The 21,063-nt window shown below is 53.5% G+C and overlaps 8 protein-coding genes across 8 annotated transcripts; 2 read left to right on the top strand and 6 right to left on the bottom strand.

Moving 5' to 3' along the window:
* Positions 1 to 952: 952 nt before the first annotated feature.
* Positions 953 to 1,857, bottom strand: BO86DRAFT_210108 (uncharacterized protein). Its single transcript, XM_025666830.1, has one exon. It carries the CDS (start codon positions 1,665 to 1,667, stop codon positions 1,143 to 1,145), a length of 525 nt encoding a protein of 174 aa, XP_025530820.1. The 5' UTR covers positions 1,668 to 1,857; the 3' UTR covers positions 953 to 1,142.
* Positions 1,858 to 3,456: 1,599 nt separating this feature from the next.
* On the bottom strand, positions 3,457 to 6,894 carry pldA (putative phospholipase PldA). Its single transcript, XM_025669632.1, has 8 exons — positions 6,498 to 6,894; positions 6,042 to 6,442; positions 5,834 to 5,986; positions 5,158 to 5,779; positions 4,843 to 5,103; positions 4,334 to 4,794; positions 3,710 to 4,255; positions 3,457 to 3,649 (listed from the first exon to the last, which is right to left on the bottom strand). Exons 1-8 carry the CDS (start codon positions 6,544 to 6,546, stop codon positions 3,635 to 3,637), a joined length of 2,508 nt encoding a protein of 835 aa, XP_025530819.1. The 5' UTR covers positions 6,547 to 6,894; the 3' UTR covers positions 3,457 to 3,634.
* A 450-nt stretch (positions 6,895 to 7,344) lies between these two features.
* Positions 7,345 to 9,180, top strand: BO86DRAFT_305935 (DUF890 domain protein; the record flags this gene model as incomplete). The annotated part of the gene is made up of 10 exons (XM_025667672.1): positions 7,345 to 7,424; positions 7,502 to 7,549; positions 7,613 to 7,688; positions 7,756 to 7,766; positions 7,830 to 7,928; positions 7,982 to 8,055; positions 8,110 to 8,242; positions 8,293 to 8,383; positions 8,441 to 8,704; positions 8,764 to 9,180. The coding sequence occupies 10 exons, from the start codon at positions 7,345 to 7,347 to the stop codon at positions 9,178 to 9,180; spliced, it is 1,293 nt and encodes a 430-aa protein (XP_025530818.1).
* Positions 9,181 to 9,287: 107 nt separating this feature from the next.
* On the bottom strand, positions 9,288 to 12,645 carry BO86DRAFT_210056 (TPR-like protein). Its single transcript, XM_025666828.1, has one exon. It carries the CDS (start codon positions 12,360 to 12,362, stop codon positions 9,426 to 9,428), a length of 2,937 nt encoding a protein of 978 aa, XP_025530817.1. The 5' UTR covers positions 12,363 to 12,645; the 3' UTR covers positions 9,288 to 9,425.
* A 231-nt stretch (positions 12,646 to 12,876) lies between these two features.
* BO86DRAFT_440227 (glycoside hydrolase family 5 protein) lies at positions 12,877 to 14,490 on the bottom strand (the record flags this gene model as incomplete). Its single annotated transcript, XM_025676196.1, has 4 exons — positions 12,877 to 13,545; positions 13,610 to 13,990; positions 14,075 to 14,339; positions 14,393 to 14,490. The coding sequence occupies 4 exons, from the start codon at positions 14,488 to 14,490 to the stop codon at positions 12,877 to 12,879; spliced, it is 1,413 nt and encodes a 470-aa protein (XP_025530816.1).
* Positions 14,491 to 14,942: 452 nt separating this feature from the next.
* Positions 14,943 to 18,451, bottom strand: BO86DRAFT_355637 (putative APSES transcription factor (MbpA)). The gene is made up of 4 exons (XM_025669631.1): positions 18,219 to 18,451; positions 17,749 to 18,109; positions 15,973 to 17,674; positions 14,943 to 15,920 (listed from the first exon to the last, which is right to left on the bottom strand). Exons 2-4 carry the CDS (start codon positions 18,046 to 18,048, stop codon positions 15,235 to 15,237), a joined length of 2,688 nt encoding a protein of 895 aa, XP_025530815.1. The 5' UTR covers positions 18,049 to 18,109; positions 18,219 to 18,451; the 3' UTR covers positions 14,943 to 15,234.
* A 243-nt stretch (positions 18,452 to 18,694) lies between these two features.
* BO86DRAFT_386491 (uncharacterized protein) lies at positions 18,695 to 20,254 on the top strand. The gene has a single exon (XM_025671347.1). It carries the CDS (start codon positions 18,723 to 18,725, stop codon positions 19,770 to 19,772), a length of 1,050 nt encoding a protein of 349 aa, XP_025530814.1. The 5' UTR covers positions 18,695 to 18,722; the 3' UTR covers positions 19,773 to 20,254.
* Positions 19,815 to 20,553, bottom strand: BO86DRAFT_386490 (uncharacterized protein). Its single transcript, XM_025671346.1, has one exon. It carries the CDS (start codon positions 20,513 to 20,515, stop codon positions 20,114 to 20,116), a length of 402 nt encoding a protein of 133 aa, XP_025530813.1. The 5' UTR covers positions 20,516 to 20,553; the 3' UTR covers positions 19,815 to 20,113.
* Between the last annotated feature and the right edge of the window lie 510 nt (positions 20,554 to 21,063).

The following is a 21,063-nucleotide window of genomic DNA, read 5'->3' as shown; positions in this document are numbered from 1 at the left end:
TCGGATCGGATCTACACTCCCTTTCCTGTCTTCAACTCTCCTTCCAGCCCCTTTGGGGTTATTTTCTTTGACTGGTCCTGGCTATGATGGAATTATTATTAAGGGGAAGTCTGTCATGATCCAGACTCAAAGCTTAAAATGAGGAACCAAGAAAGATGTCAGTAGGAGCAGTAGGAGCAGGAGGAGCAGGAGGAGCAGGAGGAGTGGGTTGGATCCACCGGGAAAAATGATCTGTAGAAGACTAGAAGCACCACCACCACTCGCTCACCCAGTCGGATCTATTCATTGACTGGGACTAAAGGCAAGTAGACCGATTAGACAGTTTACCAGACTTACTTACCACTTACCCAGTAGACAGATATCAGTGACCAGGCCCTGGGTCCCAGTAACTGCAACTCAATTCGGGTTGCTCAATTGCATTTATTGGATTTTATGGATATTTAGATATTTAGATATCTAGATCGTACTTTCTTTTCTTTTTCTTTTCTTTTCTTTATTTTTTATTTTTATTTTTATTTTATTTTTTGGTAAAATCCTTTCTGCAAGAATAATCCTAACCTCCATATGGTTCCTCCACATCCTTCCTTCTTTCCTTCTTCTCGATCTTGAGATCTCACATACATCTATCTCTCACTCATCTTTGTCCACACCCGAATTCCTTCTGTTTCGATCGCATCCCTTCTCCGTCCTCGTCTCCCCCTGCTATTTGTCTGATTGTATTCATCAGTCGGTGGTAGCTGTGGGCGACTCCACTTTCAATTAATGATCCGTCGAGAGTAGTCCGGGTACGTGCATCGTGCTTGCTTCCCTGCCGACGGCGAGTGCGGATTCCTATGCAGCTGGTAGGCTTCTCGCCTGATTGAGTGCTTCTGGACCGCTGTCTTCCATACGAGTGACTGTAGTTGAGATCGCTGTTTGAGACACCGTCATTCCAAAGCAATGCAACCAGCCCATCGCTGAGAGAGAGCGCACGCGAGAGAGAGAGACTTCCGAATCCTATATATACTATGGCTTCGCTGCCCTTCCATTCTTCCATTCTGCAGAACCACGATCAAGATTTACTCCTTCTTCGCTCCTCCTCATCCTCTCTGAATCATCGCATAACTAAGTTATTGTCCCCTCTTACTCAGAACGAATCACCCTTACCTTCTCTTCACTCTCCGTTCCCAACTCAATTCAATCGTCTTTAAGGAATCCAGACCCTTGCGCAAGAACGAGCTACCACATAACCCAGCCCTACGACATTGAGAGATATCAATTGCTCCTACACGCAAGATCCGGCGTCGAAAGTCACCGATAACCCTTACCCCAAGCCTCTTATTCTGTTGATCAAACCTTTGGTAAGGCCATGAGATCTCCTGATCCGCATCTTGTGTCTCGGGCATGAGGGAGCGGCAGCCCCGAATCGATGAACTGACGGGCCTTGACCAGACACCAAAAGCACAATGGCCAACCAATGCTCCGGTCATCGTTTCGCCATTGTACAGGCAACGAACGGCAACATCCTTACCTGGCGGTGTTCCGACTGCAACTCCGGCCCCTTTGTTGCCATCTGGCAATGCAAGATCTGTCTCCATTTTCGCTGCAACGCATGCCACACCGCCAAAGCATAGTTCTTCCCTTGCTTTGGGGATCGGTAAGTGCCACTGGCCGGATACAACACCCATCCGTTCACAGTCACATACTGTGCGCCTGTTGTGGAACAAAAAGGACTAACGTTGGGACTCCTCAGTGCTCGCCCTGGAAGGGTTCTCGAAACCTGACGACACCGCCGCAGCTTGCTTCCCATGCATGGCTTGCATTGGGATCGGCAGAGCACCCCATGCAGATCTGTCCTCAGACGGATAATCTGTTCCCAATCTCTTGTCTTACTTTTCCTTAATAGGTCCACTTTATCCTCTTTTGTTCTCTTATTCTACCTGTCACCTGTACCACCCAGATGCAGGTGGCATTCTTTACTCCAGACGTCACTTTTGGACGAACGAACTCGTCCGGATATCTTATCCATCTGCCCACCCACCGCGATCCGAAGCTCGATGCATTTTTCTCAGTTCGATTCAGCCCAAGGGGGAATTGAGAGATCTGACGTCCTCTGACCTACTCCAAGCGGGAGAAATAGCACATTCCAGCTCATCTGCGGGGGCATTGCAACTGACTCGCTGTCTTGACGGCTGGACCCAACAGATACAGTCTTGTGCAGCTCGTCTCTGTCCCTTGATCGAACTGCTTCGCGCGTCCTTCGCGGACTTTGTCTCGCGTTTGCAAAACGCTCATCTGCTGTCATTTTTTGATCTGTTCTTGCCAAGCCTACGCGTGTTTTGTTCACAGTGCTATTCTTTTTAGAATTGCATCGCTCCGGCGTTCAGGGTTCAAGGAACCAGGGAAAAAAAACATTCGGGAGGAGTCATTGCTTGATGGTATTTTGGTTCGGCTGTTTCATTTCTGTTTCCTGTGTATTCAAATACGGATGTTTTGTTTGTCCCTTCGGCGTCCTGGCGATCCTCTGCTCTACCTTTAGATAGAAAATACTCATAGACTATTCCTCGGGGAAAATACAATACAACCTGCGACGACGCAAACCCAACTCATCTTTCTTTCTTCCCCGCCCCGTCAATACATCCACGGTCTCTCCCCGCGGCTCCCCCATTATCCAAACCCGCTCTCCGACATCCGACACCATGCACGTCCCCAGCTTGCGCTTACCGTCAGGCAGACAGAAGATAACCCCCATCAAGAAAAGAAGTCGATGCACGCTAGACCCGTGACGTGACGTGACGTGACGTGACGTGACGTGACATGGTAATGCCGCAGCGTCAGCGGCGTGCCAGCAGCCTTGTTGCTGGGGTTAGCTGGACTGATGGGTGCATAAGCCGAAGCCGTCCCTTGCTTGGGTTAACAACCCGAAATCCTCTCTCTTGTACAGTACAGTAAGTAAGGACCCCGCCGGGATTGAATGAATATGTAGGGTTTCACATGTGCGAGTGAGTATCCCCGGTATCGGATGTTGAGAGGGACTCGTGAGGCTCAGTGCTGGGGTTAGTTGTAGGACCGAAGAAGACGTGGTCGAGGAAGCAGAAGAAGAGAGACGGAACAGGTGAGGATGGCATGCGGGCTCATAGTAGTGCCTTACTCTGTACCCCGCCGGAATACATCCCTACCGTATTGAGCGTGCAGATGAGGACATGGCCGCGGTGACAGACAATAGCTGCCTGGCGTGAGCTGATTATCTATTATGCTTAATCGGCGGAGTGAAACATTGTGTTTGGAGGCTCTTTGTCTTGCGCAGCGAGCGAATTGGAGAGTGCAGGTCGGGCAAGAAGTAAGGGAACTGGTACTGTACAGTTCCAGTTTGGCCTATGGACTGTGTAGTAGGTAGGAATGTATGCAAACGTTTTGGGATACGCCGGCATATTCTGGTAATTCTGCCGATTGGACTACGGGCTCGTCATTTTTATACCTGCTTCGGGCTATTCGGTTATATGGAGACTGTGAATAATGCATAATACTATTACAATATCCTGGTCATCCTAGACTACAAAAGACCACTAGGGAATATGCATTGTAGATGTGAAGCAGATGATTAAGAGATTAGATGCGTGCCAGAGGCACGTAGATTTCACGAAAGCACCGTCAATCAGGTGTAAATACTCTGTTCACCTTTCGTCAGTATACAGCCCAGATTGGGTTTCACCAAAGGGAGGGAGCTTACCTCGGTGATTTGGTTCACCTGCAAACCAGGTTCGGCCATATTAGCATCCTTCAAAAAGTCCAACGGCATCCAAACCAGATGTCCCTTGATCTTGTCGAGCCTCTCACGAGTGTCCTGAATAGGTTGGTAAGGATCAGACAAATGACCTTGCTTGATGCCCTTAGGAATGAAGTGATCGTAATCCTCAAAGGTGAGGATCTTGTCATCGGGATCCGCGCGGAAGAGCATCCGGTACATGTCGGTGTTGACGGTGGCCTGGTTGGTCCACAACTCCCACAGTGCGTCGTTCATGGGATCCGTGACGAAGTCATTCTCCGGCCCCTCGAGAATCTGATTCATGCACGCGTACGGAGGCTGGGCGTTGGGATGTTGCGATGCATCGTATTCCTGGCAGGGAAGCAGGCCGAGGTGTTCGCGCCACAGTTGCCGACGCAGGGTTGCCGCAAGCCGGGCGGCCTTGTATGGCTGACCATCCATGGTACTATCGATGAAGTCTTGGTCTTCTACAACGATGGCTAACTCGCTGTCGTGGTAGCCACATTGAGACTGCGCGAGATGGATTAGTTGGTATGCTCGCAGGGGCTAATGTAGGTAGCTGCAAGGGGAGAATGGAAAAGGGCCTACCCGATCATTGATGTTGGCGCTTCCACAAATGGCGATTCTGTCATCGACAATGCACACCTTGCCGTGCACATAAAGTTCCTCTTGAACAATGTTGTCTATCTCCGCGTCGGGCTCGCCGTCCCAGGGCTCGTCGGACATTCTACCGCCGTTGAGCATTGTGGTGTGGGCCACGGTGTCACAGCCCTTCAAGCCCTCTTGCTCCCTATGGCGTTCGACTTGCTCTTCGTACTTGCGCAACTGGTCAATTCGTGCCTCCTTCTCCTGTTGCGCGTTATCATATCCAACTTCATGCTTGTCTCCTTCATTGTCAATGGCAGGGTGGACACTGTCGCTCATAATGGACTCTGCAATTCCACGTTGGATGTCATTGTACGTGACGCCGGCCTCCTTCTCCAAACTTTCGAGAGCAGGAGTCTTGTTGATACGGTCATAGGCCCGTAGATTGAACAAGAAGACGTGTTCTGCTCATGTTAGACATGATTACCCGCATCAAGCGTGGTTCGACTTACGTCTCGGGTCTACACCCTGGGCAGAGATCTGCCCGAAAATGGAGTGCTCGCCGCGATGAATAGACTTGTATTGGTAGTCCATGATCGCGCGTGTGCCGGTCGCGGCGTTCTGTCTGAGGTCGCCTGCAAACCCGGGAATGGCGGGGATGACGATGATCACGCGAAACTTCCTTCCTTCCTTGCCCGCTCGCACGACTGCATCGACGATCGACCGCCCGATTGTGTTCAGAATGGGTTTCTGCTGGTCTCCAGTAGCAGTGACTAAAAGCTGTTAGGATATGCAAGATTGAACAAGATCAAGCGATGTTATCTCACTAAAGAACTGGTTCTCGATGTAGACGAAATGCTGGGCCTGGCTGATAATCTCCTTGTAGGCGTTCTGAATACTGTGCTCGGTCAGGATGCCACTACTCCAATCAGCGCTGCTGCGCACGATCTGTGCTCGCGCAAATCCCTGCTTGCCAAGGGGCTTCGTATCGAGAGGCTTCAGGGGGTGTTGCACGTAGTCGCCGCAAGGGTATTTCGGGCGTTGTACTCCCACCAGATCCTCGTCCTCCCCGGTACGACCCTCAAGCATAAGCCAATCAACGCCATGGTCCCGTTTATACTTGTCCCGCTTGATGAAGTTCCAGCGAAGAACAAAGTGCTCTGCGATGTCGTACACACAGTCACCCATCACACCCATGGCAACGTCATGCCAAGGCATCCGACCGTACTCCGCTTTGCTGAGCTCGTTCTGCTGCCAGTCTTGCACACTCTGGAAATCCATGATCCGATTATTGTTGAATTCCTGTCCGGGGAAGACTTCGTCTTTCAGATTGGAAGGGTGAACATCTGCCAGAGGGTGCTGATGGGCATCCCATCTTCCGAAGCACAGATCGATACCTCCAATGAACGCCAACGCATAATCAATGACAAGAAACTTCTCATGATGTGCCTGGCAGATTGATGGTCAATTAAAGCGTGGGCGCATGTGCGGGTGCAGACCTACCCAGTACAGAGTCATGTCTGCAGCATTCTCAAAGATGTTATGATCCGGATGTCTGAGGACTTTAATGTTGCCGTAGCCGGGCGAGCCCTCCGGACATAGTGCGCGCAAGGCATGCTTCGTATGAGCCGAGTTACAGGTCAATGCTTGATTCACCTATTTACTTCGTGTCAGCGATTGTGCAACTGTGCAACCGAGGCGGCAACCGGACCTCCTTATACACAATGACGTAGATCTTCACCCCGGCCTCTGCGCGGCGTTTGAGGACCTGATCCAATCGCCATTCCTGATGCGCATACGCAGGCCGACGGAGGAAGAGTTCTGGAGAGAGCCACCAGTCGGCGATGTAGATGACCTCCTGAGCCTCTTCCAGAGCAATGGAGACGGCCCACATATAGTCGAGCGCATCTACATACCACTTGACCCGGTTGCCTTCACGGATGGGGGCGAAGGATTGGAACCGGTTGGACTCGGAAATGGCGGCTCTCTTGCGGTCTGTCTCCTGTTCGTGCGCTTCATCATGGCGATGATTGGGGTTAATGATGTTGAAAAATTTGCCGACTTTGTGCTTGAAATGAGAGGCCTTTGCCTCGAAACTCTCAATGTGAGTGTCTGTTTTTCCCCACGGCTAATTAGTTGAATCCACCGAGGGAGAGAGAAGGATAACCTTTGAGATGATCCTCCAAGTGATCGATTTTAGACCTCAGCTTCTCCATCGTGATCCAGCGCGATAGAGTTATAGTAGATTTTAAGTGATGAGGAGGGGCAGGGAAAATCTGCAGCCAGGTCTGTCAACTGCAGCTGGTGAAAGGAAAAAGAATGGGGAAAAGGAAGAGGGGAGAGGAGGGGGGAATGGGGATCCACCGACGATCGGAAATCAATCAGAAGATAACGACTGTGCACTGTGTAAAAAGGTTTCTGCCTGGGAAACAGTTCCAGATCCGCCAAGGCGATCGGCATAAGGGCAGGGGCCAGTGGGAGAGATTCGCGTGAGGTAATAATATCAGAATCTAATATGGAGACGCGGAAATGCAATCAGAAGCCAGCCCTGAGTCCAGGGCGCAACAAACCGTGTGTGGGGTGATGTCATCGCCCTCCGCCTTATCCAGCCTTGTTGCGGCCTCAGGCTGAATAGTGGTGGTTGGCCTAGAAAGGCAGGCATAGAACTAATCATATCATCTCCCTTTGTGGCTATGGCACAAACCTACAGAGTACTTTTCTCGGATTCTCTGAGCTAACCACCTACCTCATACTCAGAAATGGATCAAGTGAACTTAGTGGTACATGATTGAAATACCCATACCTGGTTCACACTAGACTGTCGCCCTAAAGCATCCCTCCTGCATGTTCCTGTCGCGTGTCAGTGGATTTGCCTCGGGTAGACTCCACCCTCATCCACGGTGTGCTTCCATGGGAGCCCTGCTGCACATTTCATCATCACCATCATCATCGCCGTTACTTTCTTTCTTTGAATGTCTTACCCATGACCCCTCCTTCATTGGCAGTGACACACCATGAGCGCATCACGCAATATCTACAAGGATGATATCGACTTCACCGCCCTTGCCCTGCAGTCCCCGGATTTCGCAAAGTAGTACGTGCCCCCCATGTAAGCCACTTGATTCGTCATGACATGGCCGGCCAAGAAAAAGCTCAAAAGTCCCAATTTAGTCTGAAATCCAACGGACAGTTGGACTTTACCGACCCCGATGCCGTGAGGTGGGCCCACATTGCTACCAAAGACACCCTAAACACTCTCAGTCCGCCAGCTAATGGACACAGGCAATTGACCAAAAGTCTGTTACGGCGAGATTTTGACCTGAAGGTGGACATCCCTGACAAGAGACTTTGCCCGCCGGTATGCATTTCCCGACCAACCCCAAACCACCAATGACTGTGAACGGTTCACTAATTATGCAGTACAGGTTCCGAACAGGTATAGAAGAGAAACGCGCGATCATTAACAGGCTGCTGCACATGGGATTTAACCGTTTCATAGGCTGAACTATATCCTCTGGCTGCAAGACCTCCTCGATACCACGGGAGATAAGTACCAGGACAGCTACGACGCCGATCGAAAAGTCGTCGGGCTTGACATGTACGTCGCACATATTCAATCCCACAGATCAAGCATTGATCGTGAAACCACAGCGGGACAGGATGTTGCAGTATCTACCCTTTGTTAGGCTGCTCCATGCGGCCTGGCTGGAGCTTTTTTGCTACTGGTAGGTACTTCTGCGGAGCCACAAGCACATCCCAAATTCACTTACACTACGTAGATATTGACGAAGGCAATATCGAATCGTCGCGAGCAAACGTGTCCGCCAATGGGCTTGACTCGCGAATCACGGTTGTTAGAACAACTTCAGAGGAGAGACTCATCCCATCGGACACGAAACTCAAAGTTGACAGGTTTGTTCAACAGCCCCTCTTGCGCATCTGCTCTGCCTCACACCACGAAGACTAGACTTCACCATGTGCAATCCTCCCTTCTACGCCTCTCGGGATGAGATGGTAGCATCTGCCGAAGCCAAGGACAGGCCACCCTTCTCGGTATGAGCATCGACCTCCGCAATTCAGATCATTCATTTACTTACACAAACCCCCCAGGCATGCACAGGTGCAGAAGTCGAGATGGTGACAGCAGGCGGAGAAATCGCTTTCATCTCCCGGATGATCGAAGAAAGTCTGCAGCTGCGCGACAAGGTGCTCTGGTACACGTCGATGTGCGGAAAACTGAGCAGCATCTCCGTCCTCATCGAGAAGTTAGTTGGGCATGGCAACAACAACTACGCCGTGACCGAGTTCGTCCAGGGCAACAAGACCAAACGATGGGCCCTCGCCTGGTCATGGACTGATCTCCGTCCGACAGCGGTATGTGCCCGTATCTGTGCATTGAGGAAATCTATCACTAACCCTAACGGATACACCAGGCCGTAGCCCGAGGCATCCCTACAACCCCAAAACACCTCCTTCCATTTCCATCCGAATATACCTTCACCGCCACGACCGACTCGATCGATGAGGTGGCCACGACCGTTGACGAAGAGCTCGGAGCACTACCCCTCCAGTGGCTCTGGCGTAAGAGCCTTGCCTCAGGCGTGGGCTTCGCGATGCAGAACGTCTGGTCCCGTCAGGCCCGTCGCAAGTTGCGCAATCCCGACGCGATGGCCGACCAGCCCCCGGTCGAGGAAAGTAAAGCCGCTCTCGGTTTCAGGGTGCAGCTGAAGAAAGGGGTTAGCGACGACCAAGGGGTGAAGGTGATCATCCGGTGGATCAAGGGAACAGACACTGTTCTCTTCGAGAGTTTCTGCGGCATGCTAAAGCGTAAGATCGACAGCAAGCAATAACCTGAACCCCAATACCTTAATGTCCAGATTCAAAATCAGATGAATAGAATCAGTATTGACATTCGTCTGGTAAAGAAAAACACACAGTGTCTGCTTAAATTTTTCAGATTCGGAACATGAATAATCGTGACTTAACAGAAACCTGGTCCGACAACGGTAACCAGCGTGATAAATGCTTCACACACAAACCCACACACACAAACTCTTTCTCTACATATGCATTTGAATCACACAAGATCTAGGATCTAAGCACTGCCCACCTCAGACTGCAAGGCCTTCAGACGCTCCCAGCCCTCGGAATCCTCCCAGAACTCCTTGCCCTTGCCCAGGATACCGCGCACGGCACTGCGGGCCTTGAACCGCCAATCCTTGGCCACCAACTCGGGCTCGCCCTCGGCAGCCCCCTCCTGACCTTCCTTGTCCATGGGACCGTAGCGGGCGTAGCCATCACGGACCAACCGTTCGGTGGCGCGCACGACGTCCAGCCACTTCTTCTCGTCGCCCATCTGGAACGCGCCCTGGGTGGAGGAGGCGACGGTGGCGCGCCAGGCCTTCTCATGGGCCTCGAAGGCCTTGGAGGGCCGGTCGCGCCAGGCCTCGACGCCGGCGACGAGCAGCCACAGGGGCGCGGAGTGGGTGATGAGCGGGACGACGGCGTGGTCGACGAGCGAGAGGATCTGGCCGGGGACGGTGCCGGAGCGCACGATGGGCTCGGCGGCGGGGTCGCTGTCGTCGATGCGGATCAGCAGGTCCTGGTACTCGTAGGCGCGGACCAGGTGGTCGACCAGCATGCCGAGGATGGGCATGTCGATGCACTTCTCGCCCTTCTTGGAGCCGACGAGCTCGATGAGGCGGCGCTGCGCGGTGACGACGTCCCGGAACGGGGTGAACGGCGGCGGGATCGAGGCCGCCACCGTCAGCACGTTGTCCCAGATGCGCGCGTCGGTGTGCTTGAGCGAGGCGGCGCGGTGGAGCGCGGCCAGGGCCTCGCGCTTGCGCTTGTACGGGTCCTCCGGGGCGGGGGCCGCGTCGTCGCCGGAGGCTTCCTCTTCGTCGTCGGCCAGAGGGGCCTTGGGGGGGCGGGGTTGTTCGGAGATGACCGGGGTGTCTTCGTCGGGCTTGGGGGAGCGGAGGATCGCGGCCGCCAGGTTGCTCCAGCCTTCGGCGTCGGTGTCGTCGAGTTGCACGGTGCGGGTGAAGGAGAAGATGGCGTCGTCCCAGCGGTGGAGCTCGAGCTGGACGCAGCCCAGCGCGAACCAGGCGCCGTGGTTGAGACGGTTGATGTCCAGGCTCTTGCGGTAGGCTTCTTCGGCCTTCTCGAGGGCCGGGGGCTTCAGGGTGAGGTAGTGGCGGGCCAGGGACCGCTGGGCACGAGCGTATCGCTGGTTCGATACCTCCCAGGCGCGCTCGTACATGCTAGCGTCGGTGTCGATGTCACCCAGGATACAGAGGAGGCGAGGCGCATCGGCGGGCAGGGGAGACAGCTCCAGTCCTTCGAACCTCTCGCTGTCATCGTCGGGATCCTGGCCCGTCGGTTGGTAGAGCTGCCTGCGGACCATCTGTCGGGCCTTGTCCTCTCTCTCCGTTGCGGCGTAGCAGAGTGCAGCCTCAGCCCACATCTGGAGACGCTCGTAGATGTCAAGGGCGGTCCGCAGACCTCCAAGGTTGACCCACCGAGTGGCAAGCTCGGCCTCCAGGTCCCAGCGGGTGGAGAAGTTCATGAGCCACACGTATTGCAATCTCTCGGCGGCAGAGGCGGACTCGGATTTCTCGGGGCGCGGCAGGAAGGTCGTGGGCTCGTCGACGGCAATGCCGGCTTGTTCATCGGATGTGGCGGTGTCAGCAATGACCTGGTCCACGAGCGCTTGCATTTGCAGCACAGATCTCTCGACGGTTCTGGATCGGTGACCTTCGACGCGACTACGCACCAACAAACCCTGAGTGTAAATCTGCCAGTTCGAGCTGCCACCTTCCAAGACACGGGTAGCGTATGGCGCCGTCTCCTCGCGGGTGATGCCGTTCTCCGGGGCGGTATTGGTGATGGCCGAAGCGAAGGCAAGAAGAATGGCGGAGTCGACGGGTTCGAGCTTCGGCTGGTCGCCAGGGTCCAGGGCAGCCAATGCCGGCGGGAGTGCCGCTTCATCCTGGACAGTCACCGGCTTGTCTTGGGAGTCTTGTCCCTCGGCCTTAGCGTCGGCCTTAGCGAAGGAGATAGATTCCAAGAGGGTGTCGTCATTGAGGTCCAGGTTCTTCGGGCCCGAGGCATTCTCGCTCTTGCTGTCCTCCGACGTCGTTTCGGCGCTCTTGGCCAGAATCACGAGCTGACTGACATCGCGTTCCTGGAACTTCGTTCTCTTGCCCAGTTTACCGGTCAAGGCGAACTCGAACTTCCGTTCTTTGGCGGCCTGCTCGAGATCCGCACGGGCCTTGGCGTCGAAGCCATGGACTGTGTGGATGGTTGCTCGCTCGAGCAAGAAGCTTCCCTTCTCTTGCGCAGTACATTGAGCACTCAAGACCATCTTGCTAATGTCATCGAGCTCGTTGTAGATCGCATCCTGCAGTGTACCAGTGACCTCCGACAGCATCTTCTGGTGGAGGAAATTGACGCGGAGTCGTGCCGTCCTGGCCACCAGCGGGCCGTTCGTCACCAGGACATCGGTATCGGCCAAGATGGCCTTGGCGACAGCAAACAGCTCGACGTTGGGGGTCAGCTTGTAGGCTGCCTCGCCGTCGACGGAGAGGTTACGAATGACATGGGCACGAACGGCTCGGAGGGTGGCTGCGTCGGGCCGCAGAGCAGCGGGGATGATGGTGTCGGCGGGGCTGTAGGTCAAGGGAGGTCCCGTAACGTTGGATTGCAAGAAAGCGAAGAGAGCAGCCAGGGCAATGTGAAGCAACTGCGAGCGTTGTTGTTCGGAAGTCAAGCCCTCGACGGGCGATTGCGAGACCGCCTGCACTTTCTCGGCCAGAAAGCTGGTATAGGATACCTCGCCCTTGGCGATGCGATTCAGAGCACTCTCATCAGAATTGTGTCCGAAAACTTCCTTTGCGAGCGGCAGTTGCAGTATAGGAATGATCTCGGCGTCTGCGAGCGAAATGGGGTCGTATCGGTCCCGCACTGGTGATGTCTCGTCAAAAGCCGTGTTCAAGGACGCGGGGAAGGATTCGGTGGTGTCAGCCATGGTGATCGCACAAGTAAAGGACTGTGGCTTGAGAAAAGGCAAAGGCGGGCGCAAAAGATCCTGTAATGAACAATGGTAGTCGCAAGGCGGGATTTCAGGTACGAATGATTGTTAATCAAGATAAAACAGAGCAGGCTCTTCACATTAGCAATTCGTTAGGTATCATAAAAAACTCTCTGGCAAAAATCAATCACAGACTCATGCTATGAGTTCTTGACGATCAGAAAACCACCGCGACTGAGCCAATTTCCCAGCACGACAATTGCAAAAGAGGAATGGCTAGAGGAAAGAGTCAGACCAAAGTGGGAAAAAACGAAGCGGGATGGCGGGGTTTTTTTTTCTGCCGGCTCTATCGATAAGGATACCTCGGGGCGGTGACAGTACAAAAAGTACAAATGACTTGGTCGTGGCAATTAGACTATCTACCTAACCCAGCCGGCCTAACACCACCTACGGCGCTATGACCACGCCCTTGATCAATCCAGCAGTACAAACACAACGCTTGACTTCGTGCTCACTGCCCAGGCACCTGTGCATGCTCCTTGAGAATCTTATTCAGCCCCTCCCGCTTCACACATTCATCAAAATGGAAGCTGTGAGCCAGCTCATCCAGCTCCTTCTCATCTAGCCCTCGGAACAACTCCGCGAATTCATCCACAAAGCTCGCCGCCAGGAACGTCTGAAAGACACCTCGCAGCACATGGCGTTCCGTGCCCCACGGCGTGGGGTAGGCCTCCTTCGCCCGCGGCTGGACCTTGTCAATCCAGTCCACGAGCGGCTTTAGGACCGCGGCGGGCTCCGGGTGCGGGAACCGGCCCCAGGCATCGAGCCAGAGCTGGCTCTTCTTGTTCAGGAACGGCTGGATGCGTTGGTTCCACTTGCTGTTGGGGTTCGTGTGGATCATGCCCTGCAGGCCGATGTCCTTGTATAGCCAGATCGACCAGTGGATCTTGTACTTGTCGTAGATGCGCAGCTGCTCGCCGAGCAGGTTGTAGCGTTCCTCGTTGATCGTGTCGGCCTCGACCTCGGCGCGCGGGTTCTCGTAGACGGGGCCGAATTCCCCGTTCCAGATGGCCGTGCCATGCTGGTTCATGAACTCGACTTTCCGGAGGTACGACCGCTCGAGGTGTTGCTTTTGCTCCGGCGTACCCTTGTACCGTTGCCCCGTGGGGAAGCCCATGGACTGCGAAGCAAGGAGTATCAGATTAGCGAAAAAGAGCCTCGCCTGAATGTACAACAAAGCTCACCGCGTAATCATGGATGGAGTAGACACAGTTCGGAAGAACCTTGTCGAAGCCCCTCCACTCCATCGAAAAGGTATTTCCATCCAGCCAGAGGATGTGATCCGGATCGACCTGCCGGATCGCCTTCTCGATCCTCTCGTAGAATGCCGGGAGGCGAACATGCTCCGGATCGCAGGGCTCATTGAGGGGGTTGTACCCAGCAACCCACGGGTTGGCCTTATACCTCGCCGCGATCTGCTCCCATAGCCACACCGTCCGGTCCTGGTGGTCTTTGTAGTCCCAAAAGGCGGCGTAGCTAGTGGGATTATCCGAGTGCCAGTCGGGGTTCTGTCCGCCGGGAGTAGTATGCATATCGAGAATCGTGTAGATCTTCTCTTTGGCACACTATCGTCCAGCATAGAAGCACACTCGTCAGCCCTCACACACTTTCTACATGTGGCCAAGTAATGACCGAGATCCCGTGCTCACCAGATCAATGACCCGATCCAGATGTTTGAAGCCGCTTTCCTTCAATACTCGTGGGTTCATATCATCCTCCAAGTGACGGAAGTTGAACGGAATTCGCAGACAGTTCAATCCCAGCTCCGCATAGAATTTGGCATCGGCTTCGGTGAAGAAATACTCGAGCCACCGGTCGAAGAAGAACTCATACTTCTCGGGTCCCAGCACTTTGCGCATGGCAGCGCGATGTTGGGACTCATGGCCCGGAAAACCTGTGATGAAATTCTCCATGCTAGGCTGGGGGTCAGACAGTCGCAGCGTTCTTGAATCGGGAGTTGGACGCACTTGGCCCATCCACCTATGGCAGCGCCACGGAGGAGCACTTCATCACCATTGTTGTCGACCACCTGGTTGCCTTTGACCTTGAGGATTCCAGCTGACATCTTGTAGAGCAGCTAGCTGTGACTTATTATACGAAGTAGAACGAGTATCACAAAGGTGGCTCTGTCTGAGGAAGTGGCAATCCTACAGTGCAAGTCTGAGTACAGTTTGCAGATGTGAGGTATCAGCACTGACAAGCTCGAAGGCCGAAGCTGCCTGCTACAAATACCCCAAAAAAAGGCGGGGTGGACTGTTCGTGATCCGGCGATGCTAGGAGCTTGGTGGCTCAAAGTCGGGTAAATGAAGCACTTTAGGCTATGCGAACCGAAACCATCCAGAAGCCAAGGTTACGATGATTCCGTCAATTGGATACTCTTGCCGACTGGTAACACTGTCAGTTCACCAAATATTTAATGAAGTCAGCGCAGCCGCTTAAATTCAGCTTGGCATGGCTTGAGTCTGCTGACCTACCAAAAGCCATCCTGCAAGGGTTCATGGGAGATGTAGATGTCCACAATCATATTAGCCGTTAAAATCCAGTACATGTGCCCTAAGGGTATCTGCAAGTACAGACATCAAATGCATCAAAACATCCGATCAAATATGCTCAAACACCGTAGTCCATTCACATGAACAATGCTTCCTTTTGGCTGGCCGGACTCGACCAGGCATGAACAAATAGACAAGAATGAGTAGAAATTCTGCAAACAGCCGCTAGTGTCAATGAATGTTCAGGGGGAGAGAGAAAAAAAAAACGGGATGTATGTACTATTGACGCTCGAATGAGAGGCCGTCAGAGGACAAGATCACCAGTCTTGACCTCGGTCCTTCATCAGGATCTCAATAGCTTCATCCTCAGGAACTGGATTGTCATTCAGATCCTTGACGCATTGCGTGAGCCCTTCCACCGCTTCATCCACTTGTTCGGCAGTCCAGTCAGTGCAAGCCATGACTACTCGACGGTAGTTTTGTCCCAAAACGACATTCTTGGATCTTAAGCGCTCCACCTCTTCCAATATGTCATCGTTGAACTTGTGGTATCCCTCTATTCGTTGCTGTATGCTTTCTGCAGGTGGAAACGAGCGAAGAAAAGCAGCTTGCTGCTCGGAGAATCCAGAATTTGGATCAAAGCTCTCGGGGAAGATCGCTTCGAACGCAGCAATATCTAGGCCAAACTCTTTGTCGGCATCACCAACCATGTACTTCTTGGACATATCAAATGATCCTCCCTCGGTCTCTTTCAGTTTGATAAGCAGATCTTCCGATGACTTCTCAAGGTTCTTGCATCGACGGCTAAGTTCAATGCGCTCTGAAGCTCTACTCTTCAGGTCGTCCAGGTGCTTCTGTTCAATCTGCCGGGCTTTAGCCGACTCCCGGATCTTAGAATGCCAGTGGTCAAACTTCTCTTGCTTCTTTGTCAAGCTGGAAGCCAGATCCCTATCAATGCCGCCTAGCGTCTCGTGCACCAATGAAGTGATCTGCGCCAATGTCGCTAAAAGTCTGTCAGCCAGGTAATCCTATAAGCAATGAGATGGAGCTCTTACAGTCTAGAATCTCTTTCTTGGTTTTGGCCAATTGGTCCATGAAAGAGTCATTCCTAACCCCGGCTTGTTGAGATTGGCCGTTGCCATCAACCATATCCACTCCCACTCCATAATCGGCCGGTCGCAGACCAGTATGGTTCGGTATATGAGGATCTGCGCCAACTTCTAGAAGCTGAGGTACAAGGACAGAGCGTGCGCGTCCCGCCAGATTAAGCGCAGTATCTCCTTGATCATCTCGGAGGTTAACAATCTCGGATATGAACCGACCCAGCGTTATGACCTCTCCGGGGTGCGGTAGGGCTTGCCCATTCTCCACGACACCAGCAGGACCCGGCTGATTCGATGAAGAGCCACCGTGGCGAACAATGAATTCCAGAAGAGCCTCTAGATAGTGTTTCGCTGACACATGGCCCCCGCCGCCAGTTGCCGCCATCACGGCAATGTGATGTAGGACTGTTCGCCCACTATAATCAACCATGTCAATTGTTGGAGCCAACACCTGTAGTAGACGTGGGAAACTCCGGTAGTCGAGATTGTTCCTCGTTCCAACTGACTTTTGTAAGGCCGTTTCACCTGCCCCGTTCAGCCGGAAAATGTTGACGCCTTTCTCCACCAGCGCATACACAAGTGGCATGCGAGCAAGCATTGCCGCCCAGTGGAGTGCATTGTTACGGTATTCATCCAATGGGATCTCCAGGTCTTCTCCGGATAGTTGCATCAAGGCAGGATGCTTCGAAAAGTCCTTCGTCCTCTTGTCCAGGAACAACGTCATGATAAGCTTCATCTTCTGGAATCTCTCGGGAGTAGTGGCGGGTTGCAGAGGCTCAAATCCGCGCTTGGTGCCATCGATCATGGAATTGGAGACATCCATGTCTTGGTAGAATGAGTCGTTGGGTTCAGTGGGAGTTGGTTCGTTCATCGACAAAGTCGACTGTTCATAGGGAAGTCCGAAAGATGGCGCATGGTTGGAAGCAGATCTCATGCGTTTGCGAGGAGGTTCGTTCGGCTCCTCATACTCGAAGCCTGAGCCAACGGGACCTGGGTACCGACCGTTGCTTTGAACATTGCTTGCGAAGCCGCTGTCGGATGCAACACTGTACATGCTCTGTTGGCTGTTGAATGGGATTTGAGTATCTTGGCTGCTTAGCTGTTGTGAGGGTTTCCGCATGGTATTCGACTTCCTTCCGTCAACACCACGTGCGGCCGGCGAGTCGAAGCGGGCTTTGCTCATAGCATTGACCGCAGTAGCAGCAGTGCGAGAAATGTTCTGGAAGAAGGTGCCCTGCTGAGGCTGGGACATACCACGGTTGTCCATGTGGTTATAGAGGCGTTTCCTTTGTGCAGCCATTGCCTGCTCCTTCGTCGGAGTATCCAACGAGTCTTGTGCATTTCCGGTCGTTCCATTGGGGCCCTGGTCATATTCCAGAAGCGGTCTCAACAATTCCTCAACATGGTATTCGCGGCACAGGTCCACACCTCTCTGGTAGTTCACCCAAGTCCCCTGGTATTTGCCGTATCCACCCTGTACTTTTTCATGCTCGCCAGCCGCAATTTCTTTCTCCAGTGTTTTCGTCCGCCTGGCCTTGACAACACCTGCAACCTTCAGAATCTGAGTGGCGTTGAGCCAAGAGTCGGTGCGGCGTTTCATGACAGCAACCCCATTTACCTCCATTTCGTAGACGGCGACATTAGAGTAGACAGCCTGTAGGGAAGGGCAAGCGTATGTTAACGTCACTACGAAGTAGTTAACCTGAGTAGATGCGCCGAGGGACTGACCTTGTAAATCTGAGGTTTGAATTCCTCATAAACAGTGCCATAACCATGCATATCTTCAAAGGTACTGAAACTACCCCTAGGTCCATTGGGCAACCCATTGGCGTAGCTATAAGACATGGTCGGCTGTTGTGATGCTTTCGGAGGCGGAGTAGCTCGGGGGGTAGAGGCTACAGATTGAGAAGCGTTGAATGAGCCCATGTGCGACTGTGAAAAGGTCATGCCGTTGGCCGAGCCCATGCTGCTCTGCGAGTAGGACATCTGGAGGGTCGGACGCTGTGGGTGGTGGTTGTTGGAAGCCATTGTGTCCAGGTTACTGCGTGTGTAGGGTGTCCCGCCCAGGCATCAGACTTGTCAAAGGCAGCTTAATGGGAAAAGAAGTCAGTTTGAAGTTGAATTGCAGCCGTCCAGGCCAATGGCATGACAGAGTCGGTATGTCAAACAAAAGAGTAGAAGCATGTGGGGAACTGCACCTATGCTGGGAGATCTTCTCGGCCTCCGGAATTACTGGTAGACCACGGGAAGTCGCGCAAGATTGAAGGGAGGCGCGTGGCTGGCGCTCCGACCGTGAAGGGGATGAAAGGGACCGGGGGTTGTAGCTAATCTGCAGGGAGGAATAAAACATGTAAACACTTCCCGCTTCATATAAGATCTACATGGAAATCAAGATGCTTCAGAGAGAGATTCAGCTTGTATATCAATAAATTTATTCAAATGAGTAGGAAGAAGTCGAGTTAACCTCGAAAGCTTCGCGGGGAACTCTCGAGGTTCGTCCGTCGCGTGCGCGGCTAACCTGAACCGTTTTCGCGTTTCGCCTTCCAGTTCGGAACAAACAATCTACTATTACCCTTTTAAGAGTTCCGCCTTTTTGACCGCCTTTGTCTCCGCCTAACGACTCGAATTATCGAACAACCGGATGTCTAATGGTGAGCAAGGAACTCCGCGAGAACGAAAAACGAGTCAGTCGGTTCTGAACGATGCCCCCAAAACTTACACCTGTGTCGCCAGTTACGGTCCCCGCGGAGACATGGCGGCAGCTCCTTCGATCACTCCTGCGCGAGGCATCCTATCTCCCCGACCCCGTTGCCAAAGGCTACATGCATCGCTATGTTCTCAGTCGATTCCGACACTACGCGGACAACCCCAGCTTCGAAGAACGGAATGATCTCTGGCAACGCTGGCGATTGCGGAAGACAGCCATCAAGGGCCTGTCAGTACTACGAAGAGCCAATGAAGGTTATATGAAACCACTCGAGAAAGTCCTACGCATGGCATATGGTCGCAGCGGGAGTCGGAGAAGGCAACTCGTTCTAGACCTAATTGCTCGAGCGACTCCGCCTTCGGAGCCGAAACCCAAGTGTTTGGAAGATCTTCTGGCCAAGAGTAGCATGACAGAGGACTGGAAACCGCCTGAGGTCGTTCAAGATCTGTTGAAGGCTCAGCTCCAACAACCTTTGCTTCAACACCTCGATGCCGCCCCAAGACTCAAGGATTTCGAGCCAGTCATACCCGAAAAGAATGCATGGGCTAGGCCGCTTCCACATTGCCGACGAAGGAATATCAGAAAGGAATGGTACAGCAGAGTCTTGGCCAACCTCCTTCCACCAGTCCCACCCCGCGAGCTATGGCTTCTTGAAGGTCTAATATCAGGCCGATTGCCATGGACGCCACCTAAAAGAAGGAGAGCCATTGGAGCTGCAACTGCTCCTCCATCTGAGCCAAAACTTGATGTCGACTTCCTGGTGGATGGCCCAAAGAAGGGACAGACGTTCAAGCCCTATGCCGGCGGGCGACCTCATGTGTTCACACGTCGGCTCATGGTCAGAGCTTGGATGCGCATCTCAACTCTAATACCCCGCGTTCTCAGATATAGAAAGGACGGGACTGGGAACCCAAAGCACAGGTTTACATGGAAACGAGAATCTCCAACCAAAACAATACTCCCGGCGAGAAGGGAAATGAGTGCTGAGGTTTTTGAGGGCGTCGATTCTCGGGGGAGATTGCTCGCAGATCGACCGAAGCAATAGCAGCAAGGCAACGTCCAACTTCAAGACGCACCTAATGTCAAGACTTACTAACATACACACTTTTTGAGACACTACTTAAGGGAATTTGAAATACGCCTTCAAGACTGCATCATACCCCGACAAATGGGTCTTTCGGATGCTCACAGCAAGCGCTCCTATCAATCTCCCCTAGGGATAACAGTTCCGCATGATCCGAACTTGCCCAAACTCATTGATATATGGCTGGCTTCCGGCCCGAACGATCCAGGGTCCGTTGACCGGCTTCTCTCGTTCGATGCCATAAGGCCAGATGTCCTCCATGGTCAGACGAAAATCATCATTCGGCTCCCCATTCTTGATCCTCAACTTGTCGAAGAGACATATGCCGCATAGAAGACTATGCCCGTGTTGCCCACGAGGGCGCCCTCTTGCTTGAGGAACACGTGCAGCAGACCGGAGTTGATCGTCTTGTCGCCCCCAGGGAAAGCCGCCTTGGCCGCATCCCTCAGGAACCCGGCCTTGGTGACCCCGGGCCTCTCGACATGCTTCCGGATCATGTCTCTGACCCGATCACAGGTCTCAAACACGGGCACCTCAAGCTCATCGTCCTCCTCATCCTCCAATTCAATACCAGAAACATCATACTCCGAGTTTCCATCAGCTGCACGACCGCTACCTCTACCCTTCCCCGCCGTAGCCGCCGTAGCCGTCCTCGCCCTCTTCTGCGTAGCCGTAGCTGTAGTCATAGCCTTAGCCATAGCCATACCCGCACCCGTACCCGCAGTAGAATTCCCCGAGCCATCCCCCAAAACCTGCTACCTCTGCTGCCCCAGCAGCATCCCACCCACCCGCCTCCCCTCCTCCCCTCCTCCCTCCCGCGAAAGAACTCCCCCGCCCGAACAAACGTCACCGACCTCGCCCCCTTCTCCGGGCCATCCCCCACAAACTCCCGATACGACTTCGCCGACACGCCAATCAGTCGCTGAAACTGGGCGGGCGTCATCTGCTGCGCGCCGAGAAAGTCGCGAATCTCCTGGCGGACCTCATCGCAGTTCTTGTTGACGAAAGGCGGACCGCGCGACGACCGGTTCTCCTTGTCATGGGGGTCATCATCATCATCCTCCTCGGCGTCGAGATCGATCACGTCCAGCTGCGCGTCGGTCGAGGAGCGCTTCTTCGTGTTCGCGCCTGTAACAAAGGGTTTGCGGCGGCGGTTGACGTTCAGCTCCGGGTGGAGGGCGGAGGAGACCAGGCGGGTGAAGACGTCTCGGTAGTGTTCGGGGACGGCGGCGAGACGGTCGGCGAGATGGTC

The sequence above is a fragment of the Aspergillus japonicus genome, assembly GCF_003184785.1.
Source record: "Aspergillus japonicus CBS 114.51 unplaced genomic scaffold BO86scaffold_7, whole genome shotgun sequence".
Classification (NCBI taxonomy): domain Eukaryota; kingdom Fungi; phylum Ascomycota; class Eurotiomycetes; order Eurotiales; family Aspergillaceae; genus Aspergillus; species Aspergillus japonicus.
This window is presented reverse-complemented; position numbering and strand designations above follow the sequence as displayed.